The sequence below is a fragment of the Phalangium opilio genome, unplaced genomic scaffold (genome assembly GCF_054372755.1).
Source record: "Phalangium opilio isolate 3A_F unplaced genomic scaffold, DU_Popi_V2 ptg000209l_1, whole genome shotgun sequence".
Lineage (NCBI taxonomy): Eukaryota > Metazoa > Arthropoda > Arachnida > Opiliones > Phalangiidae > Phalangium > Phalangium opilio.
In genome coordinates this window covers 9,502,944-9,519,025 of record NW_028324217.1, presented here as the reverse complement: position 1 = coordinate 9,519,025, position 16,082 = coordinate 9,502,944, and the positions used below count along the sequence as shown (strand labels likewise).

General features: G+C 37.2%; 1 protein-coding gene across 1 annotated transcript; it reads left to right on the top strand.

Moving 5' to 3' along the window:
• Nucleotides 1-2,758: 2,758 nt before the first annotated feature.
• LOC149619023 (uncharacterized) lies at nucleotides 2,759-11,699 on the top strand. Its single transcript, XM_089854549.1, has 6 exons — nucleotides 2,759-6,393; nucleotides 6,465-8,094; nucleotides 8,191-8,253; nucleotides 10,762-11,054; nucleotides 11,175-11,285; nucleotides 11,624-11,699. The coding sequence occupies exons 1-6, from the start codon at nucleotides 2,759-2,761 to the stop codon at nucleotides 11,697-11,699; spliced, it is 5,808 nt and encodes a 1,935-aa protein (XP_089710675.1).
• Nucleotides 11,700-16,082: the final 4,383 nt, after the last annotated feature.

The window sequence follows — 16,082 nt, the reverse complement described above, 5'->3', positions numbered from 1 at the left end:
GTGAAGTTAGAATTGTGACTGCGGTAAATTCGGACAGCATTAGTGAAAAATTCTCGCTTAAGGGATTTGCAACGTCAATCTGGATCTTCACACTGATGTCTATCGTTATCTTGGCTTTCGTGTCCATGATTATTAGAAGATTATTCAAAGTACCTAGGCTTCGTGTTTGGTTGTTTTTAGAATACCTTTGGTTTTACACCGCATCGTTTCTGCAAAATCGTTAAGTATATCCAAATATTTTTGACGATATTTATTTTTGACTGGAGAAATCTAAAGAGAATGATCCATTACGGTGACAATTTTGCTCAGATAATATCAATAGCCTAAAATCTGAGAATTTTAATTAGCCTTTTTCTAGCAGAAGTGTACGTTTAAAGGTAGAAGTAGATGGTAATGTAATGTAGTTCAAAGTGTATCAGCGCAAGAGTTTGAAGTTAATGTTTCATTTATTCGAACCGATTTAGCATCGTTATTAATGTTCAAAATATAAACAACGGGGCTATTAGTGGGTAAAGGAAAAGTCACTCCGAATGGGTTAGGAAGCAGATTTATATAAATTTATGAAAACCTTTTTTCCATAAAATGCAGAACATGAGATAAATACAATAGCTACATGTAAAAATGCTCGTATCTAATCTATTTTATTTCAAACAGCTCCAAATGCTTTTACGAATCGTCTGTCCATGAAGATTCTTTTGTTAGGATGGCTATTCAGCATGTCTGTTTTGACAAAGTCTTATTTAAGCATACTAAAAAGTGAAATAGCAGTATCTAAATCCTATCGAATAAATTCTCTCGAAGATCTTGCTAATAGTTTGGGAACAACACCGAAAATCAGAGTGCCATCGGTTTTCCATAATTTTTTGAGAAAGGTACTTGTGCTTTTAGACTTACATATAAAAAAAGGCTTTATGGGGCTATTTTTGCATGTTTTGGACTGAATACTTTTGAAATGGAACATCCATCTGAAACTTCATTAGAAACTATAAATGAATGTTTTAATAAACCCCTAAGACTTACCATATTTGAATGAAAATAGTCTAACTCTTGTCGGTTTTTAGCCTTATCGTATGATGCATATTTGCTAGTTCTGGGGAAGAAACAGTGGTAGAAATTAGGAAAAGATTATCGTCACAGATAGTATTCTAAGAGAGCGGTAGATTACCGATTAAAGGAAACTAAACTAAATTACCGATGAAAGGGAATAAAAGGGATAGAATCAATCTTTTGTCTACTAATGAAAAGCTTTCATTTTTTTAAATCAGATGGAACCTAAAATTGCGTTTTCAAAAATATTTAGATATTGATAGTTTAAGCTTAACTATTTTTAATTAATTTTTAAATGTATTAGTTTTCGGCGCCGCTCCGATCACGGCCCCCTCTACAGTCGTTTGCAAAAACATGAGCGAAAAAACTAAATTACTCCCGCGACCCTCCTCTCCCTCGGAGGTACAGTAGATTTACTCCTAAAAGTAGTTTTCATACTATTCTGCATTTTCGCCAAATTAATATAACCAGAAGGGAATTATAACTCATTTCGATACGGATGCTTTGAAAAATATAAAGGAACGTAAATAGTTTCACTGTAATTTTGGTGTTCAAAGTAATAGTTTTACTATGTTTAATTACAATTAAAAATATGTTAAAGCCTAGATTAGGGCCATTAGGCTAAAATAAAGTCATACCATTATTATACATGGAAGCTAAGCCTTTGCCAAAATACCGCAAAAATATGGTGTTTTGGACATTACCTGTAACAATTTTGATAAATCTCTATCATCCTTTCTCTACAACGTAACCGAGAGTTAAGAGAACAAAGGATAATAAACATGAAAAATCAGAATTATGTTTACAAGGGTCTTCTCAATAATGCGCCGCTTCCCCAGTTAAGGTGAAAAGCTACTATACAGTGGTCTAGAGCTCCCTACGTTCTCCTATTTCCAAACAACCAATGAATCAAGAGACATTAGCAACGTCACTGTGTGAAAAACAAGTTGGGCGGTATTTCGCGGCTAGTTTGAATTTCAAAATATCTAACGTACTTTTTTTAATTTTAAACGTTTTAATTCGATTTTTTTTAGCACACATAATTTTAGGCACATTTTTTACCTAAAACTGCCCTCATCTTGTACTAGTCGGAAAACATTGATTCTATCCCTTTAAACTAGATTACCGATCAAAGGTAATTAAAATAGATAAGTATTAATATGACATGTGTTGATGCACAAACCTATGACATCTTTTTGTGCAAGGGTCTACAAAATCTTTTTATTAACTACCGCTACCTCTGATGTAGAGGGGAATAAGGAATTTTGGAATTTTGTTATTTTGGTACATTTTTAAAGGTACATGTACGCGTGTTGACCGACTCTCCCTCTAGAAGTATTGTGTCCCCTGTCCTTTGTTAACTAGCCGATCGAAAGGTAGTGGAATTTTTAGATATTCTGTATACGGGCTAGAGGAGGGAAGGGATTGCACCATTAAAAGTAAACGCTTTTGGGGGTAACTAGAAAAAAGGGTAATCTTAAAAACATGAGAGGGAGAGTCAGTTCTATCGTGGATATCTTGGAGAGAAAACGTGTACGGTCTACGGGAAATAATTTTTGGGAATAAAGTTTATAATTTTGTTTGTTTACGACGGAGTTGTTTTTTTGCGTACGGCTCTAAGACAATTAATCTGCTACAATTTATGGTGCCGAAACCCGGGAGGTTTAGATAAGTGTACGGATTAGTTATTGAGGAAAGACAAATAAACATCATGAACGAGGGCCAAGAATTGAAAGCTAGGCTGTCGCTTAGAAGAGATAGAACCAGAAATCAGGTCGAAGTCACAATTATCAATATCGATAATGGGCTTCGTGCAACTCAAATGGACGTTGCTGAGTTGGAAGCAAATTTGAACATTCTTCTTAAGTTGGAAGAATCATTAGAGAATTTAAATGACTCTTTAGAAGAATACATACCGATGGCAAACCTGGCTGAAGAGGAAGGAAAAAATCTTGATATAGCCGCTAGGATCATCTCAGCTAAATCAAGGGCTATGCGCGCGATACGAATGGCTGATACGGTAGCAGCGCAGGCAAGCTCTGCGGGAAGCAGTCCGGTCCGTCACGGGGCGAGTCAAGGGATAGTGAAACTGCCAAAACTAACAATGGGAACTTTTAACGGGGACGTTGAAAATTGGAAAGGTTTTTGGAGTACTTTTGAATCCGCGGTACATAATAACGCGTCGCTTACGAATACGGACAAGTTTAATTACTTAAAAGGATGCCTTGAAGGAATCGCGCTAAAAGCTATTAAAGGATTATCTTTGAATGATGAAACCTACGACTATGCGGTAAACAAGTTAAAAGAGCGGTTCGGCCGAGTCGATCATATTGTCGGGAAACATATGAACAATTTAATGGACTTGAGTCCAGTTACTAAAACTTCGGATGTAGCTGGATTACGAAAATTTTATGATGATGTAGAAGTACAAATTAGAAGTTTGGAAGCTTTAGGCCAAACACCTGAATCATATGAATCACTTCTATGGCGTATAATGATGAGAAATTTACCTGCGGACTTAAGAGTGGAATTCAGCCGTGAAATAGACAGTGACACGCCAAGCGCGAATAATATTTTAACATTCTTAAGGAAAGAAGTAGAATGTCGGGAACGAGCTTTCGCGCTGGGACCAACCTCGAGCCATGAAACGCGCGGTCAGTTTCGTTCGCGTTACGAACAGTTAGAATACGAACGTTCACGTACTTATCGACAGCGCAATGAAAAATCTAAAGGGTTGCCGTCAGCCGCCTCTTTAGCAGTTTGTGCAGAAAGGAAAATGGACTGTTGCTATTGTGGCAATTCCAATCACCCTCCAGAAGAATGTCCGAAGGTATCTTCTGTCAAGGATCGACGCGCTCTTCTCCGAAAAAAGGGAAGGTGTTTTATATGTACTACGAAAAAACATATAGCTAAATATTGCTCGAATAAAAAGGAGTGTTCGCGCTGTAATCGCTTACATCACGTATCTGTTTGCGACGAAGAGGAAGCCGATAACTCTGAAAATATGGAAGCTACTAACCCTACTACTCCGAAAGAGGTCGTTCAGTGCTCTACAGTGTTGAAACAAGAAGGAGAGCCGAAAAATATAGTGTTACAAACGGCTAGCGCTATTATTTCTCAACAAGGAGATACAACGGAAGGACCAGATTATCAGGTTAGATGTTTTTTCGATGGAGGCAGTACGAGAACGTACATTAGAGAAGATATTGTTCATAAATTGGGATTGGAATTTACTGGTCAAGAAACGCTTACTGAATATAAGTTTCAAGACACTGAGGGAACAGTTAATACAATGAACAAAGTCAAATTCCTCTTAAGGAATGTGCATGATGCTAAGCAAGAGATAGAAATAGAAGCGCTGGTGGTTTCAGATATTTGCAACGCCACGATTAACGTACCCAAAGAAGAAACGTTGCTAGAATTGAAAAATAAAGGAATAAAGCTAGCGAACACGGGAAAGAAGTTACCAAATGGTCACGAAGCTAAAATTGGAGTTTTAATTGGTAGCGACTGGTTTTGGGCACTAGCCACAACAAGAGTAGAGCGCCTATCTGGAAGACTGGCTGCTGTGGAGACCATTCTTGGATGGACTCTTCATGGTCTGGCTTCTACGTCAATTTCTGACATTGTTGTTGCACACTCATCAGTAACTATGACAGCAATTAGCTTGGAAGAGAAAATCTCTAACCAAATCAAAGCGTTTTGGGAACTAGACGCTATAGGGATCAAAGACAAGGGAAGCGACCCTATAGAGGAAACGGAAAATGAAATCGTTCGAAAATTTGAAGAAACGATTTCTTATCAGAACGGGCGTTATGAAGTATGCCTTCCATGGAAAGAGAATCAAGGCTCTCTGATGGACAATAAAACTGTAGCGCACCGCCGAACCCAAAACTTATTTAAGAAGTTTAGAGAAGATCCCGTATTGCATCATGATTACAAGGCAATTATGAATGAACAACTCGAAGCTGGTATTATTGAACGTGCAACAGAAGAGCCAAGAATTGGCAATCCAGTATACTACCTACCACATCGCGCCGTTATCAGAAATGCAAGCGAAAAAACACGTGTTCGCGTTGTATTCGACGCGTCTTCCAAGGCTAAGGGAGCCACATCCCTAAATGACTGTCTTCACGTCGGCAAGAACTATAACCCAGAGCTTTTGGATCTTATAGTCAAATTCCGCAAACATCGAGTAGCATTTACGGCGGACATAGAAAAAGCCTTTCTTCAGATCTTGTTAAAACCGGAAGACAGAGACGCGCAGCGATTTTTGTGGAGAAATGGAGCACCAAGTGATACGACGGAACCATTTGAAGAATATCGTATTACTCGGGTAGCGTTTGGGGTTTCCTCAAGCCCTTTTCTTTTGTCTGCAACCATAAGGTACCATCTGGATCAACACCAATTAGAAAGACCAGAAATATGCGATGCGATCCGTGAAGGTCTTTATGTTGATGACCTCATATCTGGCGGCGATGACACCAAAGAGGCTTTTGAACTGTCGAAGGGAAGTGATGAAATTATGAGTAAGGCCGGGATGAAGTTACGGAAGTGGAAAACCAACTCAAGCGAACTGAAAACCCTATGGGGGCAAACATTCGAGGGCCAGGAAGAGTTCGTCTTGACCAATCCAAGAAATCCGGAAACCACGATCTTGGGTTTAAAATGGATACCCGATCTTGACCATCTAACCTTTGACGTATCCTCCTTGCTTGAGTTTCTAACCGAGAAACGTAATACAAAACGATTTGTACTACAAGCAATAGCAAGGGTTTTTGACCCACTTGGGCTATTATCTCCTTTTACCGTGAGGGGAAAGTTCCTCTTTCAGGAACTCTGGCAAAGGGGAGTTGAGTGGGATCAACCCTTGGATGACGATTTGAGGAAACTCTTTGAGAATTGGTGTGACGAACTGCCATACCTTCGTAACTTGAAAATCCCAAGGTATTTCTACCAAGAAAGAATTGAAGGTTCGTCAATAGTAGAGACGGAACTTGCTTGCTTTTGCGATGCGAGCGAGAAAGGGTATGCCGCAGTGGTATATCTCAGATACCGAACCTTCGATGGACACATTGGAACGACCTTGGTAGCCGCAAAAAGCAGAATTGCACCACTTAGAAAGACCAATTCTACTGACAAGAAAAGGAAAAAACCAACGATTACTCTTCCAAAGCTTGAATTAACTGCAGCACTTCTAGGAGCAAGGCTAACGAATCACCTACAAAGGAATGACTTTGCTAAGGAGAAGCCAAAGTTGTCTATGTGGACCGACAGCAATGTTGCATTGGGTTGGATAAGACAGTCTCCAAGCAAATACCTACCGTACGTTAGCAACCGAGTAAGGTAAGTCTCACAAATCCAGATACTTGGAGACACTGTAGGGGAGTAAATAATCCTGCAGACCTCCCAACAAGAGGAAAAAGGGCAGATGAACTGCTAGAATCAAGGCTATGGTGGGAGGGACCATCGTTTCTGAAAAGCAACGAAGATTGGAAAACAGAAACTCAAAGGACTTTCGGTTATCCAAAAGAATGCGAAGAAGAACTGCGACCAGCGTTCAGAGAAACGTACCAAGGAGCCTGTGTTTCTGGAGAAGAAATCGAACCCCTTCTTAATCTGGAAAGGGTCAGTACTTTTACGAAAGCACTGCGGACGATAGCCTGGATGCACCGCTTTGTAGGGAACGTCAGAGCACGAGCTACTGGCAAGGCCGATAAGGTACAAATGGGAACATTGGATGCGGAAGAATTGAATCAAGCTGAAAAGTATCTTATCAAAACTGCACAATTGGAAGACTTTGGAACTGACATCGGAAAAATAAAAAATAATCTAGAACTGGCAAAGGACTCTAAATTACATAAATTAGATCCCTTTTTGGATAAAGATGGATTACTCTGTGTTGGTGGGAGACTAGAACATTCCGAATTTACATACAGAGAGAAACATCCTTGGATTTTAGCGCCTTCAAGCAGATTGTCAGTTTTGATAATCGACTACTGCCACCAAACGACAATGCATGGAGGTCAAGGCATGACACTGACACACCTGAGGGAAAAGTTCTGGATTCCTAGAGCACGTCAAGTGGTTAAAACTAGAATAAATGGTTGCCTCATTTGCCGGAAATTAGCCATGAAACCTGGAAAACAAACCGAAGCAATACTTCCTGCCGATAGAATACAACGTTCAAGACCTTTTGAAGTGACAGGAGTGGATTTTGCAGGCCCGCTATACACAAAAACTGGAAAGACAACGACTGAAAAATCCTATATCGCGCTTTTTACTTGCGCCGTCACACGAGCGACTCACCTTGAACTGGTATCTAATCTCACAACAGAACGATTTCTTCAAGCATTCAGACAATTCGCGGCCCGAAGAGGAATGCCAAGAACCATTTACAGCGATAATGCTCTAACGTTTAAAAAAGCTTCGGCAGATTTGCAAGAACTTTGGAAAAGGATCCGTCACCCAGAAGTATTGAATTTTGTAACTGAAGCCAGAATAACTTGGAAATTTATTATTGAAAGGGGAGCCTGGTGGGGAGGCTGGTATGAGAGAATGGTCGGATTAACGAAAACAGCACTAAAAAAGGTTTTAGGAAAGGCTAAACTAGATAAGGACGAAATGAGAACCTTATTAGCGGAGGTCGAAGCATTCCTAAATTCAAGACCGCTTACTTTTACCTATAACGAAAAGGATGAACCTTGTCCTTTAACACCGGCTCATTTTATCATTGGAGAGCGGTTGACTTCGCTACCATCAAGAAAATTTCCAACGGGTGACGTCATTCCATCGTCGCAAAAAGAATTAACTAAGCGCTTGAAATATCAGCAAATTCTCCTAGAACGCGCTTGGCAAAGATGGCATAAGGAATATTTGTTAGAACTTCGAAACACAAATGAAAGAAAAACAACGAAAAGGGGCACGATGTACAAAGCCGACGATTTTGTCATGATCCAAGAGGACAAAACACCACGAATGTTTTGGAAAACTGGTTTAATTAAAGAACTGTTCATCGGACGCGACGGAATAGTTAGATCATGCAGTGTGAGATTATCGAATGGGACTATATTGAAGCGTCCCATCCAATTAATATACAAGCTAGAATTAAATGCTAATGATTAAACTGATTAATGAACTTAGTTAAGTTCATGGTGGGAGTGTGATGTAGAGGGGAATAAGGAATTTTGGAATTTTGTTATTTTGGTACATTTTTAAAGGTACATGTACGCGTGTTGACTGACTCTCCCTCTAGAAGTATTGTGTCCCCTGTCCTTTGTTAACTAGCCGATCGAAAGGTAGTGGAATTTTTAGATATTCTGTATACGGGCTAGAGGAGGGAAGGGATTGCACCATTAAAAGTAAACGCTTTTGGGGGTAACTAGAAAAAAGGGTAATCTTAAAAACATGAGAGGGAGAGTCAGTTCTATCGTGGATATCTTGGAGAGAAAACGTGTACGGTCTACGGGAAATAATTTTTGGGAATAAAGTTTATAATTTTGTTTGTTTACGACGGAGTTGTTTTTTTGCGTACGGCTCTAAGACAATTAATCTGCTACAACCTCTTTGATTTGCATGTGAAAATGACGGAAAAGCAATTTGAGTTTGACTGGGCGTTGATTGTGATGTCAAGTAGTTAGGAATGACAGTTATATAGTGATGGTTGGTTAGTTCAAACACGTTAATTAATGGACGCGCAACGCTCTAAGATTTTATCTCTCGTAAAGTTTCTAAACAATTTTAATTAACATTAAGACTTAAGTACAGATATTAATAAAAACTGTCTTTGTAGTGTAAAAGATCAGTGTAGAAAATTAATTGCTTGAAGTACAAGATATTTAAATTTTCACTTTTGAAGACATGATTTTAAAACATCATGAATTTTAAAAAAAATTTTTATCTTAGTTTTTTTCACCAAAATATTTTTTCAATATTATTTACACAAGTGTTTTGCTCACAATAGTAGTTCTAGAAAAAAATCAAAAAATGGCATCTTCAAGAACTTTTTAGTGTTTTGCTTTCGAGTATTTGCTCTTAGAAGGTTCAAATACCAGGATATTTGATCAAATGAGCTTGATGAGTTAAATGTTTATATTTTAAAATTTGAAATATTTCGGAGCGGAAAATTACATACGCCGTTTGTCGAAAAGATCTGAAGACTGATCGTGTTCTTTTGTGAGCTATACAAGAAACTTCAAAATCTTTAATATTATCGAACATGTTTTGTTAAGTTTTCCATCCTTATAAGGCCTAATACTCAAATCTTATTGTAAATTTTTGACAGAAAATAAAATGGAAACTAGTAGAATTTTTGAAATGTTACACATGTTTCATGATAAAATATTTTATTAAAGTAATTTTGGTGAAAAAAAAACGGAGATTAGAATGATTAGTAAATGATGTTTTATAATCAGGTCGCCAAAAGTCAAAATTTGAATATCTGTTACTTCAGGCAATTATTTTTCTACACTCATCTTTTACAATTATTCCCCATTTTTGTCTAGCGCAACTTACCTTACGCAGCCAAAGAAAATACAGAATTTAATACTTTTGGTTCCTTATGAACAGTGTTTCGTAAAACAACTTTTTAGTCGGTCAACCTATGAGCGGAGTCGTTCCAACACAGAAAATAAATTATTTTCTGTGGTCCCAATTATTATTATAATGGCACAAGGTTAGACTTCGAACGACCAACAGTGTGCAGACCCAAGAAGATAAATTCGGCTAATGTAACTTTTGGTCGGATGTATGGAATCGTTTATTTAAAGCCAAGATGACCGAAGGATAGTATTTTGTTTTTCTTCAAGATTAAAGAAGTCTTGCGACTCCTTACGAGTAGTGGTCGGCGTTTGGACAAGACAATCCACAGAATTTTGGTTAATTAGTTATTCATGAATAATAATCAGATAATTATTCGTGATTACATTGCATTAATCATAGACTTCCCGTGGATAATTTCAAATTATGAATAATGTAAAACAAACAGATATTATCCTATCCAAATGCCGACCACTACTTACGAGCCATACACATGACCCATTTTGTACTCTGCCAATCGTTTGAGTGCCGGGCAAACTGCCAACCAACTAGTCGGTCTAACCCAGTTTTGCTGTAGGCAAATTGTCATACTCAGCAGAGAGAACATCATACATAATCCGCCCATTACCACCAGCATTGAGATGAATGAGATTATAAGATACATTCAATGGATTCAAAATCTGCCATTCCAATGTCTTTTTAACTTCTTAGGCACATTTCGGTCCTGTTGGACATCTATCCATTGGGACGAATAATTGTTCCTTTGCTTAACTGCTGAGTCCGTAGTACTCCATATCTTTAAAAATTACCCTTAAATGGAGAGTCGGCCGACTATGGTTTGTTAAACTGAAATAAATAAATGGGAGCTTAGAAGAAGATTTGGCTTATTGTTTTGTTTGTTGAACTGAATTCAAGAAAAATATAACCATCAAAGAAGAGTCGACCAACTGGTCCGCTTTTTTGGACTTAAATAAAACAGAATAGGGCCATCAAATGGAGCGCGGTCGGCTGAATCTAAATACACTCAAAAATACAATATAAAACGCTGTCGGCCAATATATTTTATTATTTTGGCCCCTAACGAAATTTCATAGGTTTACGTTTCTTTTATCGACTGATGAGTTTGTGTGCTAAAATTAAAATTTCGCATTTTAGTGAACTTTTCCTGTTTTATAGAGAAACGAGGTTCACAAAGACGAAGAAATGATTAAACTTAAGGAAAATGCGGCTTTATATAGAGACCTTAATGAGAGTGACTTAAGCTCGTTTCCAAATGGCACTTTAAAATATGCCATAATTGATGATCTTAATACTATTAAAGTTGAATTGAAAAATCCACTTATAAAAGAATACCTAATAAAGACGAAGAAAAAACTTTTTATCGGAGAAAATGTTTACCTAAGTAGCTACGGTGTAATAATGTTCAGTAAACATTTGCCTAAAAGAATCCTTCACCGCATCGACTACTTGTAAGTCTCACATTTCAATAGAAATCTTTTGAGCTAAATACATTTTATGGTTTCCGAATAACGTATGTCACGGGGAGGTTCTGTCTTCCACCTGTGGGTTTGTCCCTTGTTACACCCAAGAGGAACGTGTTCGCAATTTATGGAACTCATTCACAGTACACATAATTTAGGAAAATTGTGCATGCATTTCACTGTAGCACCAAATATTAACTATCCATTGATCCTTCACCGGTTAATAACCCACAAAAGCTTCAATTTACTAGTTATTGCCAATACCACATTAATTAATAGCTTATGATATTAGGACTAACGTTTTTTAAAACGATCTAGCTTCAATAAAGTTAAAACCAGAACTTTAGGAAAATCTCGCTTACCGAAAATACTCTAGCCAAAGTTTATGTAGGACAAGTAATAAATATTGCGTAAGAAGTCTATAAATTATATGCATTTTATAGGTTATATAGAGCGAGTTATTAAAACGTTACTTCATTTCATTTAAAATCATAGAAACTCTGAAAAGTTAATTTAAAATGAGTTAGAAACTAATGTAACAAATTGGTTCTATGTAGAATAGACAAAGACTTAGCCAATAAATACTGTGGGGGTCCGTGTACTATAGCCAGCCAGAAGATAATGGCTAAATGATGATTAGAACTTAACCCTGATAGATAATGTAATGAAATGAAATTTTAAAATTATCGGTGAACTTTAAATAGCGGTCCGGAAATTGCGAAACCGTTTGCTTCGATTAGCAACTGTGAACGCGGTGACTGACCCACACACAGACAACCTAAGAGAGACTGTCCTGTGATATACTTCTTCGTGGCATACGGAGAGGTAATTATTTTGTAAAAAGTTAAAAGTATAAACAAAATGCACTTATCCTAAGCCATGCACTTGTTATTTCCTCTATTTAATAACTTATCTACCCTTCTTGTCTCAAACACCATTGTTACCTCAAACATAATATCACTCTAATTTAACACTACCAAGCCTTACTCAATTTGAATTTTGGCGTGAAAACCATTAATTTCAAATTTATTTCCTATCGTGATTGGAACCTGATACAAGATGACACCACCTTTGTCGTAAAAAACTAATAAAGGTGGCCTCGGAGAAATTAAACAACCGTCGTTCTCCTTCTCCAGTTATTGCGCAAATATTAAATTATGTATTCATTAAAGAAAAGTCATGATTCGTCGGAAATCAGATGGAGAAGACTGGTTTTATCTGTTGTTAGCAATATTTCCGACATAATACTGTACAAGTGCATGCTTTTTTGGATCGCTCTCTTGCATTAACCGTTATCAGATTCCCTGCACGCTGACAAAGGGTTAGGTTTAATTATTTTAGCACTGTCAAGTCTCGGACTTTTAAGGTATATGCGTAATTGTTTTTGTTTTAGATAAATCTACAGATTGTTCACCAATGACGCTTTTGACTATTTTCCTTTATTGGTTTTAGTCTCTGCATTTATAAGATGTTATATACTTTACAGGGGTACAAGATACATCGAAACAGCCCAGAATACAAGGTGCATTCGATCGTCGGAACGATATTTTTCTAATCTGATGGCAACTGACGGAGACACATTTTTTCGATTACCAAAACCAATGAGTGCTAATGAGCTATCTGTCGCATTTTACGTTTGGTCGTTAGGTACACTCATTGCGTCAGTTTCGATGTTCCTAGAATTGATACGTCTATTGTGCTAAAGTCTTTAAAACATTCAAATTTTGTCATAAATCTGCTATCGTCTACACAAATAACTTGAAATTTAAATGCCCTAATTGTGACTACTCCTTTCACATATGATTATTAATGTACAAAATGTAGAATAGCGGGGAAATTTTCAATTTTATTAATCTCCACATAAGTTTTATCTCAGGAGCGAAGCCAAAATGGGACTAATGTTTTGTAACAATTTTCCTTCATGTTAAAGGTAAAAATTTGACAGAACCAGTACAAGAAGTAACTTAGAATTTTAAAGGGTGATAATTGAGTAAGTGAGTCAGTGACCAATGAGGTAAAATAAGGTAACTTTGACGAGATATTTCATAAACTATTAGACTTAGTTGTTGTTAATCAAATTTAGAAAAAGCACTTCTTCAATGGTTACTTGTTAATTTAAAAGTATTCCAAAACGTAACTCGCCTGTAGCTTTAAGTTATTCGATGGAGTGGACCAGCAAAAACGTCTTGCTTTTTCTATGGTAAATTTAGTGAAAATCTGTAAATTTTTCGTTTAAAATTGCATAAGTGTGTTAGGTCATATCTACAAGGACCTACCGGAAAGGCAGAGTAAGGAGACCTAGCTCCGATTAATATATTATTATAGAAACTTTCATTCTCACACCGATAAAATTTTCTCCATAAAAAGGCAAATATTAAAACGTAATAACAAGTTGGAAAAACCAAAATATAACCTCTCCCAGTCAAGAGGACTACTACTACAAAGTTATTAACCTAGATATAGAATTATTTACCTTTTTTCTTCAGTAAAAATTTACGAATTATTAAAACAGTACTCCAATAAAGATATGTCTTGGACACATTGAGAATAGTCAATGGTAAAAAGAAACAGGAAATGAAGTGTATAACTTTAGGAGAGATATAACCTTTATGTGTTTGAAAAGGCCCAATTGTCTACGCCTCAACTGTTAGCCCTGTATTCTCATAACTACATTTACAACTGGTTTGCAGTATAAACACTTTTGTCTCGTTTCACATCAACAATATTCTTGGTAAACCAACATGAATGTTAACGTTAAATACCACCAAAGCTGACTTGTGATTACACGCAATTAAAGTCAATGAGCACCATAACAAGAATGAATCTCCGAAGTTGCAACCCGATTACGAATAGCCCTTTCACTGATCTAATTACCAGTTTTACCACAATGATGCTTTCTCCTATTATAAAATCTAAACCTTATTATTTAACCGTGTTTTTAACTTTCGGCTCACTCTGAACCGTTATTGTCCCTTCATTACAGACAAGACAAGTTGGGAAACCATAATATTACCTCTAGATATTACCTAGATATGGAATTATTTCTCTTTTTTGAAGTAAACATTTACGAAATATTGGAGATAGAAGTCAATACAGACTGGTGTCCATGTGGGATGGACAAAAGACCCGATGATGGTGGTGTTTAGAAGCCTGTGAGTACAGACTGATGTCCATGTGTAATGGACGAAAGACCGAATGATGGTGGTGTAGAAGCCAGTACGTACAGACTAATGTCAATGTGAGATGGACAAAAGACCGGATGATGGTGGTGTTTAGAAGCCAGGAAGTACTAGTGGTCTGCGTTTGGACAAGATAATCCACAGAATTTTGGTTAATTAGTTAACGGTTCAGAGTGAGCCGAAAGTTAAATATACTTTTAAATAATCAAGCTTAGATTTTATAATCATGGTGGAAATCTGGGCCGCGTTCAGCAGAGCTCAGTGCTGTTAGCAGTGTCCTACAGAACGGGATTTTGGTCTTTAATTTTGACGTCACGGTGCTCAGCGCTGAGCCAGCGGGGTCACCGAAGAAAATAGTCGGGTTTTTGGATAACGTGACGTCAAAGAGGGAAGAAATCCTCTTTGCTTGCACGCTTTATTGCGCTAGTGTCATTTTTAAAACACCAATGACCGGAGAAAAGCTATGACGACAGAGCTCACCGGTAAACGTTTTCCAAAATCCGCTGTCTTTTTTGGTGAGCTCTGCTGAACGCAGCCCAGATCAATGAAAGGTCTGATCGTAATCGGATTATAGCTTCGTGTTTTCATGCTTTTAATGGTGCGCATTTACTTTCAGTGTGTGTAGCCACAAATAAGCTTTGGTGTTATGTAACGTTAACAGTCACGTTGACAAACTAAGAAAATCGTTGAGGTGAAACGAGAGGATAGTGTTTACATGGCAACCCTGTTGTGAATATGGCTTTGAACATAGAGGGTAATACAGTTGAGGAGTAGAAAATTGGACCTTTACAAACACGTAAAGGTAATATCCCTCCAAAGTTTTATCTCTTCATTTCCCGTTTTTCCCCCATCGGATGATTTTAATGTGTACAAGTATATCCTTATTGGATGTAAAATGTCGTCTGATTTACAGTACATTTGCTATGCTTTGTATATGCTTTAATATTTCATAAATTTTAACTTCAGTATTTGTTCATAATTATAGTGATTACGCATTTTAGTGATTATCCCCTCGAATTACCTTTAGCAATGCTAAAATGATCAAACGCATAACGCTCATTTAACACTATGTTAGCTCTATCTAAACCCACATTTGAATTAACCGCCAAAACGTTCCAGTCAAACATAACATAGATGACGATAGCTACCGAACGAGAACGAAACACATGAGGAGCGCGGTAGGAAACGGGGAAAATCGTTATCTATTTAATTAGCACATACATAAAAAGAAAATAAATATAAAAACCCCAAACATACAAATTCATAAGTATCCGACCCCACAGATAAAAATTCAAAAGTTTCCGACCCCACAGATTAAGAGGTACCCCACCCGACATCAACCCGACATTTTAGAGATAAGAATAAATAATAAAAAACTCGAGGTTTCTATCAAGTCTCTATGGTTCATTGGTAGAATGGCTGTCTACTACGCCAGCGACCCGGGTTCGATTCCCGGGTCTGACCTGAAAAAATTTTAATTAAAATTAAATTTCTAACCGAGCCCAGTAACCCCTATCGGTGGGTTGTGGTAATATAAAGTTCCTTTTAAGTTAAAATGTGACGATAACGAAGCGACAACCCCGGCCACTACTACTACTACTACTACGGACGGCTCGGGTCAAACTAAGAGCCTATCGTATACTATGATATGGCTAAAAACATGTTGCTGGGTAAAAAATGGGTTTGTTCAATTTATGTCTACACTTAAGCTCCCAAACACAAACAATGTTGTGATTTTGACTAAATTGGTGCCGCACAAATTTGCAACGTAGAATTATCAACATTCATAACCAAAATTAATTCTTTCGATTCAAATTTTAAAAGTAAACAAATAAAA

Bases quoted from the DNA above. Each gene is read 5' to 3' on its own strand.
- LOC149619023 (XM_089854549.1), top strand. From the start codon at position 2,759: ATGAACGAGGGCCAAGAATTGAAAGCTAGGCTGTCGCTTAGAAGAGAT. The intron at 6,394-6,464 runs GTAAGTCTCACA...CCTCCCAACAAG, and splicing joins TACGTTAGCAACCGAGTAAG to AGGAAAAAGGGCAGATGAAC. The intron at 8,254-10,761 runs GTACATTTTTAA...CCTGTTTTATAG, and splicing joins TTTGGAATTTTGTTATTTTG to AGAAACGAGGTTCACAAAGA.